We start from the raw sequence: 23,092 nt of genomic DNA on the forward strand, positions 1-23,092 counted from the left end.
GAGAATCTATGGCAAGACTTGAAAATTTCTGTTCACAGATGCTCTCCATCCAATCTGACAGAGCTTGAGGTATTTTACACAGAAGAATGGGCAAAAATGTCACTCTCTAGATGTGCAACGCTGGTAGAGACATACCCAAAAAGATGTGCAGCTGTAATTGCAACAAAAGGTGGTTCTACAAAGTATTGACTCTGGGGCTGAATACAAATGCACGCCACACTTTTCAGATATTTGTAAAAAAATTTTATTCAGGGGTATGAATACTTTTTCAAGGCACTGTAAATTAATAAAAGCTAGGTTTATTTACTACTGGTAAAAACAGCCTCGTTGAATCACTGGCTTTCCTTTTATATCCCTCAGGGATTCCAGCGGAGAGATTTTTATACCCGGTACTGCCAATTTGCAATGCGTGGATTCTGTCACTTGTACTAGTGGCCATTCCATTTATTATCAAATGGGGACAATAGGGTACACCTTGTGAAAAGTATGGGCAACTATGAACAGTGCTAGCTGTATTGGAGTTTATGGCTTCTGTGCTTCCTGTGCGGGTTCTGTTAACCACATCCCGCCCGGCCTATAGCAGAATGATGACCAGACGGGATCAGTTATCCTGACTGGGCGTCATATGACTTGCAGCAGGATAAGCCGCTTGCGCGCACCCCTGGGGGCACGCAGAGCGGCGATTGGTGGTGCAGTGTGACGCTCTGACACACCATATCTCCAGTCTCGATAAAGAGCCTTTGACATAGGCTCTTTACCACATGATCAGCTGTGTCCAATCACAGTGGTAATCAGGAAGTTCCTCTGCTTTCCTCAGTTCTCTCTGACAAGGCGCGAGTAGAGGAGAGCCGATCAGCGGCTCTCCTGACGGGGGGGGATTGATTATCAGTCTGCGCTGATAATCAATGCACTGATTATTAGCACAGATCCCCCCCCCCATCAGGAGAGCTGCTGATCAGAGGTGCCCACCAGATGGCAATCAGTGCCCATCAGTAATGCCTGTCAGTGCCCTTCGCAGATGCCAATCATGACTCCTCATCAATGCCGCCTATCATTGCCCATTAGGGCTGCCTATCAGTGCTGCATAATAGTGCCCGTCAATGCAGCCTCATCAGTGAAATAGACAACGTACTTACAGTTGTGCTCAGTTTACATACCCTGGCAGAATTTATGATTTCTTGGCCATTTTTCAGAGAATATGAATGATAACACAAAAACTTTTCTTTCACTCGTGGTTAGTGTTTACTGGAAGCCATTTATTATCAATCAACTATGTTTTACTCTTTTTTTTTTTTTTTTTTTAAATCATAATGACAACAGAAACTACCCAAATGACCCTGATCAAAAGTTTACATACCCCAGTTCTTAATACCGTTTATTGCCCCCTTTACCATCAATGACAGCTTGAAGTCTTTTGTGGCATCTGTGAATGAGGCTCTTTATCTTAGATGGTAAAGCTGCCCATTCCTCCTATCAAAAAGCCTCCAGTTCCTGTAAATTCTTGGGCTGTCTTGCATGAACTGCATGTTTTGAGATCTCCCCAGAGTGGCTCAATGATCAGGTCAGGAGACTGAGATGGCCACTCAAGAAACTTCACATTATTCTGCTGTAGCCAATGACAGGTCCAATTGGCCTTGTGTTTTGGATCATTGTCATGTTGGAAATACCAAGTACGTCCCATGCGCAGCTTTCTGGCTGATGAACGCAAATGTTCCTCCAGTATTTTTTGATAACATACTGCATTCATCTTGCCATCAATTTTGACCAAACTCCCTGTGCCTTTGTAGCTCACACATCCCTAAAACATCAGAGATTCACCACCGTGTTTCACAGTAGGAATGGTGTACCTTTCATCATAGGCCTTGTTAACTTCTCTCCAAATGTTGCATTTATGGTTGTGGCCAAAAGCTCAATTTTGGTCTCATCACTCCAAATGACTTTGTGCCAGAAGATTTGAGGCTTGTCTCTGCTGTTTTGTAAGCGGGATACTTTATTGCATTTGCGTAGTAATGGCTTTCTTCTGCCGACTCGACCATGCAGCCCATCTTTCTTCCTAATAAGTGCCTCCTTATTGTTCATCTTGACACAGCCACACCACATGTTTTCAGCGAGTCCTGTATTTCATCTGAAGTTATTTGTGGGTTTTTTTTTTTTTTCATCCCGAACAATTTTCCTGGCAGTTGTGGCTAAACCATAAGTTGGTCTACCTGACCGTGGTTTGGTTTCAACAGAACCTCTCATTTTCAACTTCTTGATTAGAGTTTGAACACTGCTGATTGGCATTCTCAATTCCATGGATATCTTTTTATATCCCTTTCCTGTTTTATACAGTTCAACTACCTTTTCCCGCAGATCATTTGACAATTCTTTTGCTTTCCCCATGACTCAGAATCCAGAAACGTCAGTGCAGCACTGGATGAAAGATGCAAGGGTCTGTCAGGAGTCCAGAAACTCATTGACCTTTTACACACACACACACACACACACACACACACACACACACACACACACACACACACACACACACACACAAATTACAAGCAAACAGATCACAGGTGAGGATGGTTACCTTTTAATAGCCATTTAAACCCCTTTATGTCAACTTGTGTGCATGTTTTCAGGCCAAAATCACCAGGGTATGTAAACTTTTGATCAGGGTCATTTGGGTAGTCTCTGTTGTTATTATGATTTAAAAAGAGTAAACACAGTTGACTGATAATAAATGGCTTCGGCCAAGCACTAACCATGAGTGAAAAAAATGTTTTTGTGTTATTGTTCATATTCTCTGAAAAATGGCCAATAAATCATAAATTCTGCCAGGGTATGTAAACTTATGAGCACAACTGTATTTACAAAATTTTATAACCGAAACTAAGAAAAACTTTCTTTTAAAAAAAATAAAATTCAGTCTTTTTTTTTTTTTAATTTTGTTTAGCAAAAAATAAACCCAGTGGTTATCATTTACCACCAAAATTTGTGGAAAAAAAATGATAAAAAATTAATTTGGGTAGTGTTGCATGACCGCACAATTGTCATTCAAAGTGTGACATCGCTGAAAGCTGAAAATTGGCCTGGACAGGAAGGGGGTTAAAGTGCCCTGTATTGAAGTGGTTAAAAGGGAGAACACGTGGACTTCATACTGTTTTGGTTCGTGACTCAAAGTATTAGTCAGAGGATCAGCCTCACAGTCTGGTATATAGCAGAACATCAATAATGGGAGCCTACCTATTTTATCTTATGATGGGATTGCTTTAAAAGAAACTGCTCATCTGCATGTGCTTGCTTTTTGGTCATTACCTTACTTAGTAGTGAAGGGATGGTTAAGCTGGTCATAAATTATACAATTTTCTTGTTCAATTTCCTTTAGATTTAATTTAACTATGTAGTTCAGGGGCCTGCCTGATTGCATACAAATTGAAAGTGTTTAACCCCTTCACTACCCGGCCATAGTCAAATGACATCCACAGATGGGATCTCCCATCCTGGGTGGACGTCATATGACAGCCTGGGCTTCCAGGCCGTCTGGGAGGCACGCGCGCGCGCCCTCCCGCCCCGTTGCTCGGGACAAGGTGCGTGTGCCCGGCGGCCGCGATGTCCGCCGTGCACCCGCGATTGCCCGTTAACCGGGCCGGACCGTGGATCTGTGTGTGTAAACACACAGATCCACGTCCTGTCAGTTGAGAGGAGACTAATCTGTGTTCCGAGTACAGAGGAACACTGATCGGTCTCCTCCCCTTGTACGTCCCCGCCCCCTACAGTTATAATCACTCCCCTAGGAAACATTTAACCCCTCATCTCCCCCTAGTGGTTAACCCCTTCCCTGCCTGTCACATTTATACAGTAATCAATGCAATTTTATAGCATTGATCGCTGTATAAATGTGAATGGTCCCAAAAATGTGTCAAAAGTGTCCGATGTGTCCGCCATAATGTCGCAGTCCCAAACACAATCGCGTTCGCCGCTATTACTAGTTAAAAAAAAAAAAAAATGCCATAAATCTATCCCGTATTTTGTAGACGCTATAACTTTTGCGCAAACCAATCAATATACGCTTATTGCGATTTTTTTTTTTTTTTTTTTTAAACCAAAAATATGTAGAAGAAAACGTATCGGCCGAAACTGAGGAAAAAATTTGTTTTTTTTTAAAAAAAAATGGGATATTTATTATAGCAAAAAGTAAAAAATATTGTGTTTTTTTTTTCAAAATTGTCACTCTTTTTTTTGTTTATAGCGCAAAAAATAAAAACCGCAGAGGTGATCAAATACCACCAAAAGAATTCTCTATTTGTGGGGGAAAAATTTTGTTTGGGTACAATGTCGCACGACCGCGCAATTGTCCTCTAAAGTGCGACAGCGCTGAAAACTAAAAATTGGTCTGGGAAGGAAGGGGGTGAAAATGCCCTGTATTGAACCGGTTAAGTTTGACCTCCTAATTTTGTTTTTGGTAAATCTAAGGCCTCTTTCACATGAACGATCCGTTCAGGTCCGCCTGTCAGTTTTTTAGGCGGACCTGAACGGACACTCCATAGACCTCGATGGAGCGTCGGATGTCAGTGGTGATAGGTCCGCTGACATCCGACCCGCTCCGATCCGAAAAAGTTTGACGGAGGAAAAACCTACTTTTCCATCCATCTGTGGATCGGTTCGGGTGACGACGGACTCTACGGTCCATCTCATCCGATCCCCCATAGGGGAGAGTGGCGCTCTGACAGGTCCGTCGCTGCACAGTGTGCAGCGACGGACCTGTCATCTGCCTGCTCAGCGGGGATCGACAGAGCGATCCCCCGCTGAGCAGCGCAGGCTCCGTACATGAACACGTCCGTGTGAAAGAGCCCTAAAGGAAAATTGTATAATGTAAGGCCAGCCTAAGTAGAACTATGGGCAAACCCTTTTTTTTTTTCATTTTGGATAGAGCAAGGGAGGGTTATAACTCCTGTCAGATTATTTTTTTTTTTTTTTTGCCATCTTTATCCCATTGCAGAGATTTTCCCTTCACTTTCTGTCCCATAGCCAAATAGGAAGTAAGAGGAAATCCCTGCAAATTAAGGGAATTCCTTGGGGACCCTCAGGTCACCAGAACTAGTGTTCCCCATTGGACGATTTCCCATCTATTACCTTGTCTGGGGACAATCCGAAATTTGGAATTTTCTTTTACTTTCAATGATAATGGTAAACAGGACAAATGGAGAGGGTGACACAGACAGCAAACTGACTGGGGCTCTAATCCCTCTGCACTTTATCCAAAACTACAAAAAACTGTTTTGCCTTTAGTTATACTTTAAAGTTAAACTAAAGCCTCACAACAGTTCTCAGTTACCTTTCCTTTATCACTACTTTCAGATATGTAGAAACTTCACTCACTTCTGTTTTTTCTCATGTGTCTGTGCTGACTTTTGTGACTGTCCCAGCACTGTCATATAGAGAAGAGTCCTGATCCTTTTGTAAGCTTTGAATAGAGTCACCTGGACCTTATATGAGGTTTCTGTCTTTGCTCTCAGAGATTTCTGTCTTTGCTCTCAGAGGCTGAATAGAGCACTTAGGGAGTAAAGAAAAGGTTTGTATGTGCTTCTGATGACCAGGCATTACAACTAGGGTTGTACCAATACTAGTATCGGACCAGTATTTGCAGGAGTACTGGTATTCATGCAAATGCTCCCGATACCTGGACACTCAGGGAGGATCGGGGCGGGGGAAGTTATAATCACCAAGCTCCCTATGTGGCTTTCATTAAAGCAGCTGACAGCCGCTTTTCCTCCACTCTCCTCCATGGCTTCTAGCTGCTTTAGTGATAGCCACACAAGAAGATCAGTGATTATAACTTCCCCCGCCGCCGCACTGTTCATCCTTGAGGCTCCCCTCCGGCTCCCCTCTGTGTCCTCTGTGCTTCCCGGTGGGCATGCTTGACAAAGGAGTGCGGCTACCATAACATTCGTAGCAAGCACGCTCTGAAACGCTTTGCATTATCGTGACGTCGCTGCCCTGCGCCACGCGGCTCCATGCTCTCCAAGCCTCGTTCTGGGACACATACTGCACGGCCTTTCTCCATCTCAGCAGTAACCAGCGAGGATCACAGGAGCTGCAGCGTCCAGCCTCACAGGCTCTTTCAGTTCATGCCCCATCCATCCTGGGACAGCTCATCGCCCCACCCTTCCTGGATCTGAAGTGCTGTATACCACCAGTGAGGAGTGAATACATTGACACCTATCACCCATCCTGCTCTTGGACACCACTCAGTCCAGAGAGAAACTCAACTTTAATTTCTCTCATGTGAGTGAATGTTGTTTTTACCATTAAAGTGTTTTGCTTTACAAATTCAGAGGCGCCCCTCTCCTGGTTTTCTCTCAGTTCATTGGAATTGGCTTCTGGTCTCTATTGGTGGCAGCCCTGACATACAGACCCACTTCCCATCCTATCCATTTGGACTTTATATGGTTGTACTGAGGTACTAAAGTATTGCGCCCTTTTACTTGCCTGTGTCTGAATGGACACACAGAGCAGCGACTTGGCTCGAGTGCCCCCATAGAAAGATGCTTGCTGTGGGGGCACTCAACAGGAGGGAGGGGCCAGAAACACAGACGAGGGATTCGAGAAGAGGAGGATCTGGGCTGCTCTGTGCAAAACCATTACACAGAGCAGGCAAGTATAACATGTTTGTTATTTTTAAAGTAAAAAAAAAAAGACTTCGCCTTTTACATTTTTTTTCTAGTAAAGGTGAACTAACTTTTAAACCTAAGCTACAGTGGTCCTCTTTATTATACGGTGTGTAACTCACTGAACAATACAGGCAGCATGCCTTTATTTAGTTATCTCTACTGTGCAACTGACCTTGGAAATAAAAATTTATAGCTTTGAAAGTTTACTTTGGGAAAAAAGGGTGCGTGTAGTTGGGGGAGGGGTACTTTATTTTTCAGTGGCTGCTTTTTTTTTTTTGTCAAGGCACAGTTCCATAAGTCCTTTTTTTTCTGCTCTTTTTTTTTTTTTTTTTTATTTGCAGGAGATCTATGGTTACAATCTGTGCCGGTGGAAGTTGGCTTTGGTAGCAGTAGGAATACTGTGTACTGGTGGCTTTCTGCTGCTCCTTCTCTACTGGCTGCCTAAATGGCGTGTGAAGGCGACGTGCACTAGAAGGACATTGAAAGATTGTGATGTTGTACTTCTGAGAACCACTGTAAGTATGTGGGGGGGCTGGACCTGGATTGACCAGGCTGTATGTACATAGTAAACATCAGCACTTGCGTGATCAGAAATGTGTTCTTTATTGTAGAGTTTATTTTTTCGGCCTACAAAGAAAAAATGTAATGATTGCTTAGTGGCTTGTGTTCTATGCATTAATTTATTTCATAAATTGGTACAACTCCATTTTTTTTTGCTTGAATTGGAAGATATTTCTACTATCTTCAGCTCCTGATAGATTCAAAATGCACACGGGAAATCCTGGAAATCTCTCCAGTTGGTTAAAGATTAGATGTTCCCAGTTTACTGGTGGTCTCTGCAACGGTTCTGCAATTTTTCTGTGTTCCACTCAGCAGAGAACTTATTGTTTAGGTCAGGTCAGTGTACCTGGGGATTCCTTGCAGAGTTATCAGGACCAGAGCTATAGTAGTGTCTCCTTACCCTGTCTCCTCACTGCTATTGCCTAGCAGGCGATTTGTGTCAAAAATTTTACTTTTCATTTTCCTTGAAGCTGTGTAATGCCCGAACCATTCCTGCCGCCTTCGCTCATGTGTGGATCTCGAGAGTATATGCAGAACTTTTGAGAAGGGTGCATACACAGGTACCTGAGAACGCACACTAACCACTTTTAGTCGCAGTCGTCTTCTTCATAAAACAATTTACTGCCGACACAGAACAGATTATGGGAGAGAGTGCCCTTTTGTCCCCTCAGTTCAAGAGGAACCTCCAGACTACTGCATAGATGTTGTGCCCAGCGCCCCCATCCCCCAGTGATCTCACTGAATTACAAAGTTCAGCAGCAGTTTTCAACTGCCATTATATGTATCCATCACATATACCTGCAGGGAAGCCTCAACTAACTTTAATTTTCCTTGGCTCAGGGCACAGATTCCATCCTGGATAATAAAATGGGTCTAGACCTGCAGACCATTGATTTCCTATATTTGCTGTAAAAAAGTTACATGACAGTTAGGGCCCTTTCACACTGGGGCGGGGGGCGGTGTCGGCGGTAAAGCGCCGCTATTGTAAGCCCCGCTAGCGGCCAAGAAAGGGTTAAAAACCACCGCAAAGCGCCTCTGCAGAGGCGCTTTGCCGGCGGTATAGCCGCGCTGTCCCATTGATTTCAATGGGCAGGAGCGGTGAAGGAGCGGTATACACTCCGCTCCTTCACCACTCCGAAGATGCTGCTAGCAGGACTAGCAATGGCATGCAATGCCAAGCTGCTGCTAACAAAGCAAACAGAATATTGGCATGCATTAAAAAAGGGATTAACTCCAGGGATAAAGCAATAATTCTCCCACTCTACAAGACTCTGGTCCGGCCTCAACTAGAGTATGCTGTCCAGTTCTGGGCACCAGTCCTCGGGAAGGATGTACTGGAAATGGAGCGCGTACAAAGAAGGGCAACAAAGGTTGCCCTGCAGGATAGTGAAGGGGTCTGTCTTAAGGAACAGGCATCCACCATATCCCTATTCTGCTTTCAGTGGGGAATCTCCCACTGACAGCTGGGTTGAGTCATTGTTGTTAGGGTGCCTGTGGTTGCCAGCTTCAACAACCAACACCCCTGAGCTGAACTGTCACATTTAGCAGTGGTAGGAATACCATTGCTAAATGTTTCACCTTCCACTGAGGTCCGGTCTGCAATAAAATTAAGATGCAAAAAACCCTAAAAATGCGTTTAAATGTCAAAAAAAAAAGTATTAGGCCCCTTTCACACGAGGCGGACTCCGTTTCTACGGAGCCCACCTCGGTCCGCCGGCTCAGTGGGAGATCTGTCCGTTGATCTCCGCTGAGCCGGCGGATGACAGGTCCCTCTCTGCTCATTGAGCGGGGAGGGGCTTGTCAGGCGCTGCTGCCGCCTATGGAGGGATCGGATGAAAATGGACAGCATGTCCGTTTTCATCAGATCTCACCCGATCCGATCCGCCAGCGACGGACCTGGATGTAGGGCCATCCGTCTGCTTTTAGCGGATCGGACGGGGTCGGATGTCAGCGGACATGTCTCCGCTGACATCCGACGCTCCATAGACTAACATGGAGAGCCCTTTCAGGTCCGCCGTCAAAACTGACAGGTGGACCTGAACGGTCCGATCGTGTGAAAGGGGCCTTAACGTGTATTTTTGTGAACTGACTGCTTCTGAGATAAATACCACATGAGTTATTTTAATGCTAATATAATGCAGCTCTTAGTGAGTTGTGTATTTGTGAATGCTCACCTGGACCAGTGCTAGACTGAGAGACCCAGGGATTATAGGATGTGTAGTTTCTTTGACCGTTGACACCAGAATGTGTAGATTTACTTTGCTATAGGCAGTAAGTACAGGCCATCAAATAACACCATGAAAGTACATGAGCAATGTACATTTCATACAGATTAAAAACACAAACGCAAGGTGCAAGTGGATTGCATAAATCACAGAATTCAGCTAACCGCTCCATCAAAAATTACAGGCAATACATTTGTATTGTTTTATAAAATCACATGGCATCTTCAAATATCCTGCTGGCACTAACACTGCACTGCATTCCACCTGAATTCTTTATTGATCAGTCTATTTCTGGCCTCAAATCTTGCATTATAACAAAGCCGAGAGCAGAATATTATTGCTTGGATTAACATTGTGAGATCTGTGCTAGAAAAGAAAGGAACACTGAAAGTGTCTGGGATGCTGTTACCTTATCCGTGCCTTGCAGAAGTCATTAAAACGCAAATCAATCCTATTTGAAATTATGAGTATTTTAAACATTTAATGCCTGTATTAGTTATGGAAACTTCGTAGAAGGGTGCCCTGCTGGTTTCCTACCAGCTGCACCTTCTCTGCCTGGGGCAAGGTAGTGAGGCCTCATGAAGCTTTGTTTTGCTATCGGTTATGATGAATACAGCAATACACTGTGTAAATTGCTAATGTTTACCTTCTACATTGTTGCAGTAACAACATGGTGGTTGGCATGTTAAAAGCTGCCACAAAAGCATCACCTATATTTGTGTGGATGCTTTGCAATGTTGTGTTCCTTTTTAATTGGTATCTGATCAAGTCATTGCCGTAAAGTTTACCTCACTGCTATCCCCTATAGGTGATGAACAAAAAGGACAGTCCTCTTCACAGAATTCACTCTGGGGCCTGCTTTGGCTTACATTTGGTTTTAAACAGTAAAAAGTTACCACCATGGTACTGCATAAGTTGAAATCTGGGTTTTACATATAGGAAAAAGAACTGAAAAAAAAATGGGTAGAAAATTTTAATAGATTGGGCTTTATAGTGATTTTGTACATTTGCTGTTATCTTTCTTTTTGATTCCAGGATGAATTCAGACAGTGGTTTTGTGCAAAAGTACGAATACGGGTTTGTCCTGGAACTGACCCGTTTCAGAGTCCTGAATCCATGACAAACAAAGTGACAAATGGACATGCAAGCCACCTTCCTGAGAGTCCCTCTGAACACACTGAAGATCATCCAATGAACCATGCAGCAACCCCATTACATGAGGTATGGGGCATTTTTCCTTATAGTAAACCACAGTAGGCTCGCCCACAAAGTTTTCTCATCATTATTTGAGAACTTCTGCTGTTGTACAAATGAGTTCTTTTCATGGTACCTGTGCTGTTAAAAGTACTTATGCAGCATGTGTGGGAAGAACCTAAAAATTGTAATGGAATTTAGGCATCAACATTTAATAAAATGGCATAGAGTCTTTTGCATAACAAAATCTGGTTCAATAAAAACCGGTCTTTCGGCTAGCTTCTGTCCAAGGGGAATGACCGAAAAGATGGAATGCATTAAGATATAAAACCTTCTGCCTTTTACAATCATGAAGTTAAAATGTAATATTTATTTTGAGTAATGTGGGTGTTGCTTAACCACTTAACAACCACACCATAGCTGAATGACGGCTACAGCACGGCTCGATAACTCTGGGAGGGCCTTACCGAGCGAGGGCATGGCCCAGCGCATCACGGTAAATGGCCACTGATAGCGGCTGTTTACCACGTGATCGCTCCATCATATGATGGAGCCTCATCCATCCATGCTCAGCCATCCCATTCATACCCAGCCATGCTCAGTCATCCCATCCATACTTAGCCATGCACGGCTCATCCATCCCCATTTATGCTCATCCATGCCACATCAGTTCTCATCCATGCCACTACAGTGCCTCACAAAAGTGTAATAGGTAGTCAAATTAGGTTTGAAATGTATGCCCCTAGAACACCTGACAGTGCTCACTGTGTTGTTGGGCTTCTCTATGTGGCCAGGCTGTGTAAAAGTCTCCCACATGTGGTATCACCGTACTCGAGAGGAGTAGAAGAATCTATTTTGGGGTGTAATTTTTGGTATGTACGTGCTATGTGTTAAAAAAATTTGTATAAATGGACAACTTTGTGTAAAAAAAAAAAAAAAAAAAAAAAAAAAAATGCGTTTTTATTTTCTTTACACATTTTCCAAAAACTTGTAGAAAAAAATGACCATGTTCAAAAGACTCATTATGCCTCATAGATTATATGTTAGGGTGTTTTCTTTCCAAAATGGGGTCATTTCCATTGTCCTGGTGCCCCAGGGCCTTCAAAGGTGCAAGAGATCCTCAAGAAATTATGTATCATTTACAGTGGGGACGGAAAGTATTCAGACCCCCTTAAATTTTTCACTCTTTGTTATATTGCAGCCATTTGCTAAAATCATTTAAGTTCATTTTTTTCCTCATTAATGTACACAGCACCCCATATTAACAGAAAAACACAGAATTGTTGACATTTTTGTAGATTTATTAAAAAAGAAAAACTGAAATATCACATGGTCCTAAGTATTCAGACCCTTTGCTGTGACACTCATGTATTTAACTCAGGTGCTGTCCATTTCTTCTGATCATCCTTGAGATGGTTCTACACCTTCATTTGAGTCCAGCTGTGTTTGATTATACTGATTGGACTTGATTAGGAAAGCCACACACCTGTCTATATAAGACCTTACAGCTCACAGTGCATGTCAGAGCAAATGAGAATCATGAGGTCAAAGGAACTGCCTGAAGAGCTCAGAGACAGACTTGAGGCAAGGCACAGATCTGGCTAAGGTTACAAAAAAAATTTCTGCTGCACTTAAGGTTCCTAAGAGCACAGTGGCCTCCATAATCCTTAAATGGAAGATGTTTGGGACGACCAGAACTCTTCCTAGAGCTGGCCATCCGGCCAAACTGAGCTATCGGGGAAGAAGAGCCTTGGTGAGAGAGGTAAAGAAGAACCCAAAGATCACTGTGGCTGAGCTCCAGAGATGCAGTCGGGAGATGGGAGAAAGTTGTAGAAAGTCAACCATCACTGCAGCCCTCCACCAGTCGGGGCTTTATGGCAGAGTGGCCCGACGGAAGCCTCTCCTCAGTGCAAGACACATGAAAGCCCGCATGGAGTTTTTTTAAAAAACACCTGAAGGACTCCAAGACGGTGAGAAATAAGATTCTCTGGTCTGATGAGACCAAGATAGAACATTTTGTCCTTAATTCTAAGCGGTATGTGTGGAGAAAACCAGGCACTGCTCATCACCTGTCCAATACAGTCCCAATAGTGAAGCATGGTGGTGGCAGCATCATGCTGTGGGGGTGTTTTTCAGCTGCAGGGACAGGACGATTGGTTGCAATAGAGGGAAAGATGAATGCGGCCAAGTACAGGGATATCCTGGACAAAACCCTTCTCCAGAGTGCTCAGGACCTCAGACTGGGCCGAAGGTTTACCTTCCAACAAGACAATGACCCTAAGCACACAGCTAAAATAACGAAGGAGTGGCTTCACAACAACTCTGTGACTGTTCTTGAATGGCCCAGCCAGAGCCCTGACTTAAACCCAATTGAGCATCTCTGGAGAGACCTAAAAATGGCTGTCCACCAATGTTTACCATCCAACCTGACAGAACTAGAGAGGATCTGCAAGGAGGAATGGCAGAGGATCCCCAAATCCAGGTGCAAAAAATATGTTGCATTTTTCCCAAAAAGACTCATGGCTGTATTAGATCAAAAGGGTGCTTCTACTAAATACTGAGCAAATGGTCTGAATTCTTAGGACCATGTGATATTTCAGTTTTTCTTTTTTAATAAAACTGCAAGAATGTCAACAATTCTGTGTTTTTCTGTCAATGTGGGGTGCTGTGTGTACATTAATGAGGAAAAAAATGAACTTAAATGATTTTAGCAAATGGCTGCAATATAGCAGAGTGAAAAATTTAAGGGGGTCTGAATACTTTCCGTCCCCACTGTATGCTCCTAGAACACCTGAAGGTGCTCCCTGCATGTTAGGCCTCTACATGTGGCCACGCTGTGTAAAAGTCACACATGTGGTATCACCATACTCAGGAGGAGTAGTAGAATGTGTTTTGGGGTGTAATTTGTGCTATGCATATGCTGTGTGTGAGAATTAACCTCCTAATATAACAATTCTTGATTTTGCAAAGAATTGTGGGAAAAAATGACAATATAAAAAAACTCACCATGCTTCTGACTAAATACCTTGGAATATCTACTTTCCAAAAAGAGGAAAAGAGGTCATTGGGGGGGGGGGGGGGGGGGTTATTTGTACTTTTCTGGCTTGTTAGGGTCTCAATAAATGCGATAGGCCGCCAGTACATCAGATGTGATCAATTTTCAGAGATTGGCACCACAGCTTGTGGACTCTAACTTTCACAATGACTAAATAATATACACCAATTTGGGTTATTTTTACCAAAGATATGTAGCAGTATAAATTTTGGCCAAAATTTATGAAGAAAAATTACAAATTTGCAAAATTTTATGACAGAAACTAAAAAAAAATGCTTTTTTTTTTTTTTTTTTACAGAATTTTCAGTCTTTTTTTTCTTTTATAGCGCAAATAATAACCCAGCGGTGATTAAATACCACCAAAAGAAAGCTCTATTTGTGTGGGAAAAAAAGGACAGTTTCATATGTACGGTGTTGCATGACTGAGTAATTATCATTCAAAATGTGAGAGCATCAAAAGCTGAAAATTGGTCTGCTTAGGAAGGGGGTTTAAGTGCCCAGTGGGTAAATGGTTAAAACTTATTTAAATCTGAGATTTTTTTCCCCCAGCATCGTGATTGTAGCATATCACGTTATTAGAAATAGTAGGCAGGGTTATAATTTAGAAATTCCTTAAAAAAAACACACACCTGTAGCATACCCAATGCTATTCCACATGCTCACCATGTGTCAAATTCACAAACCTTTGAAGTAATCACATGCCCAGTGTATACGTAGTTTTGGTGCTTTGACACTGAGTAAATGGGGTTGTTCTGACGGAGCTTCTTTGGTAAATCGTTTTAAGTTGAGTCATTTATTGACAGAAAATTGCCTAATGTAGAGCAAAAGAAACCTGTTTGTTCTGTTCTACCAAAGGTATTAGTATTCTACAAAAAGTGTAAACTTAGTGTTTTTGACTTGCATGTGCTTACAAACTGTTTAGTAATAAAACAATAATAAAAGGGAAGTTCCGCTTTTCCACCTACTCCCCCTCGACCCCCCCCCCTACTTTTTACTACATTTATTTTTTGGGGGAATGGGTATCTGGTTTTCACAGGTACCCACTCCTACTTCCGCTCGGAGCATCCAGGTGATCTGATTCGGACGTTTGGGCTCCTCTCACTTGGCCTGCAGCCTTCTGGGACATGTCACTGTTCCCAGAAGACTGTGGGACCATTCACAAACTGATGTGCAGCGGTAAGCCGGCTGTGAAGCCCCAAAGACTCACAACAGGGTTCCCTTTGCAAATATGCTGGTGCCTGGGACCCGAAGATGGGTGAAGAACTGACGCTGGATCCTTGGACAGGTGAGTGTCCTTTTATTAAAAGTCAGCATCTACAGTATTTGTAGCTGCTGACTTTTATTTATTTTATTTTTTTTCATAAAGCTTCAAGATTCTCTTTAATTGAAAGGCTGATTGACCTTTCTGCATCTGTTCAACAGGTTCGTTATTTTGTTCATCACAGTGTGACTTATTTCTGGAATGATTTACACCAAGCATTCAGCTCCTTAGGGTAAGTGGCATTACTCATCTATTGCCTATAGCAAATTCTAGCTTCTCCACTTCCTCTTCTTTCTGCATAGATCTCCTGACAATAGTGTTTTAGCAGATTTGACTACGATTATACGGTCTTTTACAGGCTTACCAACAACTATGTAGTGGTGGGTCTTCGGATCGTGTGTGTGTGTATATGTACAGTATGTATATGTGTGTCTGTGTATCTGTGTATAAAATGTTTAGGTAGACCCTCGCATTACATGGTTTTGGTAAATCTGAAGGAATTACCGTATTTATCGGCGTATAACACGCACCCCAAGTTTAGAAGGGAATTTTAAGGAAAAAAACTTACATTTAAATGTCCATCAATACAGTCTTATCAGTGTCCATCTGCATGCTTGTCCAGTGTCATTTGCAGCCTTGTCAGTGTCATTTGCAGCCTTGTCAGTGTCATTTGCAGCCTTGTCAGTGTCATTTGCAGCCTTGTCAGTGTCCCATCTGCAGCCTTGTCAGTGTCATTTGCAGCCTTGTCAGTGTCCCATCTGCAGCCTTGTCAGTGTCCCATCTGCAGCCTTGTCAGTGTCCCATCTGCAGCCTTGTCAGTGTCCCATCTGCAGCCTTGTCAGTGTCCCATCTGCAGCCTTGTCAGTGTCCCATCTGCAGCCTTGCCAGTGTCCCATCTGCAGCCCTGTCAGTGACATTTGCAGCCTTGCCCAGGCTGCAGTTAAACTGCAGTGACTTGTCAGTGTCACTGCAGTTTGAAAATGGCACCGCCGGCGCCGAGATACACAGAGCCGGTCCTCAGATCTTCTCGGCTCCTCTCGTAGTCCCACCCTATGATGGACATAACACAGGTCCAATGGTGGGACTGGGCTTGACTGTGAGCGGAGCCGAGTGCCGCCCATATACATACATAGCCGAGTGTACTCGACTAGGTTCGGCTAGCTTCGCTCACAGTCACGCCCAGTCCCTGTGTTATGTCCATCATAGGGCGGGACTGGACGTGACTGTGAGTGGAGCTAGCTGAGTACACTCGGCTATATATGTATATCGCGGCCGTTGCTCGCTCCGCACAATCAGCGGGGTGGATCGGCGTATAACGCGCACCTACGATTTTCCCCTGATTTTGATTTTAAGGGGAAAAAAGTGTGCGTTATACGCCGATAAATACGGTAGATAAAGTTATAACATGTCCATTCACGCATGCTGTTTTTGTGCTGTAATAGATACATTTTGAGTAAAGGCAAGTTGAAAAGAATTTTAAAATGTTTTGGCTTATTTTTTGAACACATTAATCTGATTACAGATTACTGGGGTCCAATAAAAGAAAGATAATAGTGGGTTAGTTGCTATGGATTACTACACTTTCTTTTATTGAATAAGACATATTATCTATCCTGAGAAGTTTCCTCATCTAAGATCTATTTAATAAAGAACAATATTCAATCTTTGTAGGGGTCTGGACGAAGGGGTTTCTTGTTCTACCCTGCACAATGAGCACAGCAAAGGATTAAGTAAAGAACTACATGATTACAGGTATGTTAATTACACAACATGACTATTGCAGGTCAGACATTGTTAGTGCTGGTAAAGGTGAACTTCAGACAAACGGTGATCAATACATTTTAAATAAACATAACTGAACAATCTTCTCTGCCAAAGAATTTGTAATTTTATTCAGCCACTTTTGTGAATCATACACCTCTTCCACACAGCACAGGAGAGCCAGAAGGGCCACACTACATCTGTTAGAGATGAATGTAGTGGTGCTGCTTCCCTGTCTGCAGTCTGCTCACTGGACAGTGAGGCTGGGTTCACACTAGTGCAAATTGGATGCAGGTTTCCCCATATCCAATTCGCAAAGCAGGAGATTGTGACCGACTCTCTATGGAGGTGCAATTTGCACAGGAGCCCTGTGCATCTTTTGGTCTGAAAGTGGACCTGAATCGGTGAACGAGGATGCACCAGACACCTGCTGTGAGCCGCTGCATGCTCATAAGTGAGCCCAGCCTAAAGGAGCAGCAAGACACAAATTAGCTCCTCAATCTACTTTTTTCTCGTCTACATGCACCTTTTTAAAAACAAAGAACCAGCATGACAGATTATCACGGTACCATAGAGGAGTTCATACACTTAATAATTTTCAATCAATTTATTTTACAAAAGCTAATACATAGAAAAAAAACTATAAAAACAATGGAGCTAGTCTCATAAGGTTCAACAGTAATAGTTACAACAAATGTCAAAAAGATGGTTTACACGTTTTACATTTCTGCTTCTTCAGAACCAATTATTTATTGACTTGTAACAAGAAAACCTTAATTTGGAGAAATGGGAAGAGATAGATATCATTAAGAATGGTTACATGACTTATATCAAGGTAAGAAAACACAAAATGATCTCATTTATTACAGATATAATAACCCTCATTCAAAGAGAGCATTATAACTTACATGTTCTGAACCCAACCAAACAGCCTATAGACCAGAAGCGGTGTGCCCACATGCAATGGGAGAGGGAGTTGTTTTGTAGGGGATTCAGGATGCTGGACCAGAATAACTGCCCCTATATAATGAAGATTTACCAGAATAATCTCTAATTACAAAGGTGCCAAAAACTAGATATATCTATGGACAACACCAATCATTATATGAAAAAAATGGGGCATACTCACAGGAAATTTTTTTCCCAATCACAAATTAGGATGGGAGCAAGTGGTTGTATTCCAATCATATGACTGATGACACTTCCCTATGAAGATTTATTATTTATTATCACCAGGCAATGTCATTAAATTAAAATTAGAAAATAAAGTCGAAAATTTTATATATGAGGGGTATATATGGAATATAGGCAGAAATACCTATATATGACTTCCATGCAGATAAATGACATGGCTCATAGAACTCACAAGGAGAAAGAGCCGTCATAGGAACACCATTCAATTCAGGTAGTCAAAGTTTCTAACTTCAAGCATGGCACAGCTGAAGGAGAGAAAGTAAAGGCTCTGCATCATGTCACCACATTAAAGGGGACCATTGCCCACAAAACGTCCAAAGTATCAAAAAAACATCCGTAAGACCCATCCAAGTACCTCAGCATAAGAAATACACACTGCTCAGACCTGACAAACCATACTTACTAAATAGTCAGTTTTGGCGCCAAAAAAACGGCGTTCCGATCAATGACTGGCAGGTGTGTTAGCTGAGGAAATCCTCAATAGAGGATGGTGATACAGGCGCATACAATGACGCCGTCCAACCGAACGCCAACGCGCAAGCGCCAGCTCCGCCCTCAACCAGAGAACGAAACCAAAACGACGCACATGCGCAGACGGACCAAAACGATCCCGCAGCGCAAGCAGCTGGCTGAAAACAAGGATCCATTTCCTTGTAGATATTCAGCAGACCATCGGTGCCAATTAGCACTCACCTTTACCATACATTATACCTCAAATATAAAAAACCTCAAGACGTCTCAGATAGAGGGGAAAGGGAATGGATCCCCCGGGCGCCTCCACCTCAACTCCATCACCATGGTCGGGCTATAAAGGAGCTGATAAAGCTCCTCAGCCCCCAGATGTATGCCATGCCAGGGGGACCTCTCATTCCTTACCATATATTGATCACAATCCTGCATGCCCTGCCCTTTACACCGATCCAGGCTGTAGAGAAAATTGGGTAAACCATAATTAATTATAAATAGATATATCCCTTATGAATCAGTATATGTCCATCAAAAGCATCCATCTCTCCCATCTCCTCCTTTCAATTAAAAACTATATATTTTATATGTACATTACGATTCTGGTTATACATGCCATCTCAATTTCCATGCATGGGTATAGACCGACAGATAGATGCTGTCTTTGTGCCTATAGATTTTTCTATCAATGTTCCCATTCATATAGAGCAGAAGAGAAAGGGGAGGCAGTTATCATACAAATGGCCTGTAACTTAATGAGTCATTAAGACCTGGTGCCCGAGCGGCATTTAACTTGAAAATCCATTTTGCTTCACGTTGAAGCAATTTCTGGTCGATATTTCCTCCAAGTGGGTCTTCCCTGATCCTTTCAAGGACCATGAAACAGACCGTTGAAGTATAGTTCTTGTGTTTCAACGCGACATGCTGACCTAGGTTAGAGCTGGGCAATTTTCTCCAAAAAAAAAAACCTGCGATTTAAAAAAAAAAAAAAACTTGATTCACGATTCGAATCGAGTTGTTTTTTTTTTTTTTTTTTTTTTAAATTATTTTGATGGACACCGCGCCGGTCCTGAGGTGCTGCGGGCAGGGGTTTTTAGGCGAGGCCGCGGCTTCAGCCTAGTTCACGGCGTCCGGCCTCGTAGACTAGGCCGAAGCCGCGGCCTCACCTAAAAACTCCTGCCTGCAGCTCCTCAGGACCGGCGCGGTTTCGATGCCGGTCCTGGTGAAAAAAAAAAAAATCTAAAAAATTGATTTGCTGAAAATTTGAATCGATTTGACCTCTCAACTCAATTCAAGGTTCAAATTGATTTTTTCCCCAGCCCTACTATAGGTGTATATAATAGATTTTTCCTAATATAATGTGGTCGTATACTCGCCTCCACCCCTTTAATGTGGTGACATGATGCCGAGCCTTTACTTTCTCTCCTTCAGCTGTGCCATGCTTGAAGTTAGAAACTTTGACTGCCTGCTTTACTAGGTTGAGTGGATTTGTGATACCATATTACCTGAACTGAATGGTGTTCCTATGACGGCTCTTTCTCCTTGTGAGTATTATGAGCCATGTCATTTATCTGCATGGAAGTCATATACAGGTATTTCTGCCTATATTCCATATATACCCTTCATATTTAAAATTTTCAATTTTATTTTCTAATAATTTAAGTACATAGGAGCCTGATGATAATAAATAAAAAATCTTCATAGGGAAGTGTCATCAGTCATATGATTGGAATACAACCACTTGCTCCCATCCTAATTTGTGATTGGGAAAAAAATTTCCTGTGAGTATGCCCCATTTTTTCATATAATGATTGGTGTTGTCCATAGATATATCTAGTTTTTGGCACCTTTGTAATTAGGGCTTATTCTGGTAAACCTTCATTATATAGGGGCAGTTATTCTGGTCCAGTATCCTGCATACCCTGCATAACAACTCCCTCTCCCATTGCATGTGGGCACACCGCTTCTGGTCTATAGGCTGTTTGGTTGGGTTCAGAACATGTAAGTTATAATGCTCTCTTTGAATGAGGGTTATTATATCTGTAATAAATGAGATTATTATGTGTTTTTTTTTCTTACCTTGAAGTCATGTAAAAATTCTTAATGATATCAATCTCTTCCCATTTCTCCAAATTAAGGTTTTCTTGTTACAAGTCAATAAATAATTGGTTCTGAAGAAGCAGAAATGTGAAATGCGTCAACCATCCTTTTGACATTTGTTGTAACTATTACTGTTGAACCTTAGGAGAATAGCTCCATTGTTTTTATAGTTTTTTTTTTGTAAAATAAATTGATTGAAAATTATTAAGTGTATGAACTCCTCTATGGTACCGTGATAATCCGTCATGTTGGTTCTTTGTTTATAAAATTCTATATAGGATGAGGTACCCCCATAGCCGACCTGTTCACTTTACATTTATCTACATGCACCTTGTCAGCAGATGTGCATGTGGAAGAGTTTAAATAGCTTCTTTGCTGCCCCTCGCTAAATGCTGCAGTGCCATACACTATACGAAAAATCGTCCGAAATTCGGTCATTTAGACAGTTCATTTGTTTTTTCGGCCAGTTAATGGGCACAAAATCGATAATCCTTGAGACGTTTTTGAGCTGAAAAAACGAAGGACAAGTTTGGAAATTTTCTGCCGAATGAACGATAAATTGAAAGGTGTTAACCACTTCCGGACTGCCTCACGCCGATATACATCGGCACTTTGAAGAGTGATATCGTTGTCATGGCAAGCCAGCTAGCTACCATAACCCCGGTATCCTCTGTGGTGGATTCGCCACAAGATCACTTTTATCAGCGGCGGGAGAGGGTCACCCCCTCCCCCACCCCGCCGCTCTCCAGTGCCCCTTGCCGCTTACCGGAGGCGATCAAATCCTTCTTGGTGTTGGGTATGGAGCTGAGTGAGGGGAAGATGGCCCCCACCTTTTCCGGGACGGAAGCGACATCAAAACGTCCCGTCCGCCCATAGCTCTCTAAGGGACTTTTTAATTTTTTTTAAACGACAACATTTTTTTTTATTGCAGTTTAGAGTAAACATGAGATCTGAGGTCTTTTTGACCCCAGATCTCATATTTAAGAGATCCTGTCATGCTTTTTTTCTATTACAAGGGTTGTTGAGATTCCTTGTAATAAGAATAAAAGTGACACAATTTTTTTTTTTTTTAAATAACAGTGTAAAAATAAAAAGTAAAATAAATAAGAAAAAAAAGTGCCCCGTCCTGCCGAGCTCGCGCAGAAGCGAATAATGCATACGTGTTTAGCGTCCGCATATGACAACGGTGTTCAAACCACACATGTGAGGTATTGCTGCGATTGTTAGAGCGAGAACAATAATTCTAACCCTAGACCTCTTCTAATTCAAAACATTCAACCTGTAGAATTTTTTAAATGTCGCCTATGGAGATTTTTAAGGGTAAAAGTCTGTCGCCATTCCACGAGCGGGCGCAATTTTGAAGCGTGACATATTGGGTATCAATTTACTCGGCGTAACATTATCTTTCACAATATAAAAAAATGGGCTAAGTTTACTGTTGCCTTTTTTTTTAATGCAAAAAAGTGTATTGTAAATTGTAAGACTGCTGTGCAAATATGGTGTGACCGAAAGTATTGCAATGACCACCATTTTATTCTCTAGCTTTTTAGGGGAAAATAATATATCATGTTAGGGGGTTCTAAGTCATTTTCTAGCAAAAAAAATGTTTTTAACTTGTAAACACCAAATCTCAGAAAGAGGCCCGGTCCTTAAGTGGTTAATGTGTTTCCTGTCTGAACTGTTTGCACTAGGTATATGTAAAAAAATTAACAAAAAATTAATTCATTTATGTCCACTGAATGATTTATCAGTCATTACATGATGGCACTATCGTTTTCTCTCACGGCTGAATGTTTGTTTTTCGAAAATGGGTTTGCCGATTTTTTTGTATAGTGTATTGCCAGCATAAGTTTTTAAAAAAAAAATAGTACACTTAATTTTCATTTGAAAGGAGTTTAAATTGGCATTAAATCATGTTTTATATCTACCTGGAGTGGAGCTTTAAATAAGTTCGCTTTCAGAATCTCTAGGCTCCATATAAAAAAAAATTGGATGGAAAAATACTGCTTTCGAATCGATCATTCGATAATCTGATCGTTAGTACACGTTGAGAGCCGATCACGACAATTCATGCAAAATTATCTGATGGGACAGGCACCAAAATTTTTCTCGTACGATACCAGATCTTACTATTTTTAGTTTCATACAGTTTTTGTGCGAAAATGCAATACATTACATCACTTTCAAATTTTCAAATTGTGCGAGAATTTTCGTAACTTTAAGAACCTCTTCATTTTCGATACGGAGACTAGCATGCAGAAAAAAAAACAAAAAAACAAAAAAAGGGATGATAATCTTTATACTTTGTGCTGTCAGACAGTAGGATGTAGTGAAGAGAGGGGTGGCACAGGCACGGCATTGAGAGTGTTGGACATCAGACTGCATATTTGCTGCTATTCTAGTACTGCAACAAAATTTGTGTTCATCGGCTGGTATAATTATGCTAGTTACCTGGGATGAGAGGACAGATACAATTAGAATTGGAGAGGTTGGTCAAAATAAAGGAACCACATGCCTATACATACATGCATACAGACACACACAGTTTTATTGTACTGATTTTTGTGTGACATTCCAAGTAGACTGGTACTATGCATCTTTGTGCTAAATCTGTAGGATAGAA

At 42.0% G+C, this 23,092-nt stretch overlaps 1 protein-coding gene across 2 annotated transcripts in view; it reads left to right on the forward strand.

The window, feature by feature from the left end:
* The window catches only part of ATP13A3 (ATPase 13A3), a 201,863-nt gene that overhangs the window by 49,801 nt on the left and 128,970 nt on the right, over positions 1 to 23,092 (forward strand). For both annotated transcript variants that reach the window (XM_073626350.1, XM_073626351.1), the window contains exons 3-6: positions 6,995 to 7,168; positions 10,475 to 10,660; positions 15,111 to 15,181; positions 16,621 to 16,701. In XM_073626350.1, coding sequence (XP_073482451.1) covers positions 6,995 to 7,168; positions 10,475 to 10,660; positions 15,111 to 15,181; positions 16,621 to 16,701 — 512 coding nt within the window. The remainder of the gene's footprint in view (positions 1 to 6,994; positions 7,169 to 10,474; positions 10,661 to 15,110; positions 15,182 to 16,620; positions 16,702 to 23,092) is intronic.

Source organism: Aquarana catesbeiana, linkage group LG04, assembly GCF_042186555.1.
Source record: "Aquarana catesbeiana isolate 2022-GZ linkage group LG04, ASM4218655v1, whole genome shotgun sequence".
Taxonomy (NCBI): domain Eukaryota; kingdom Metazoa; phylum Chordata; class Amphibia; order Anura; family Ranidae; genus Aquarana; species Aquarana catesbeiana.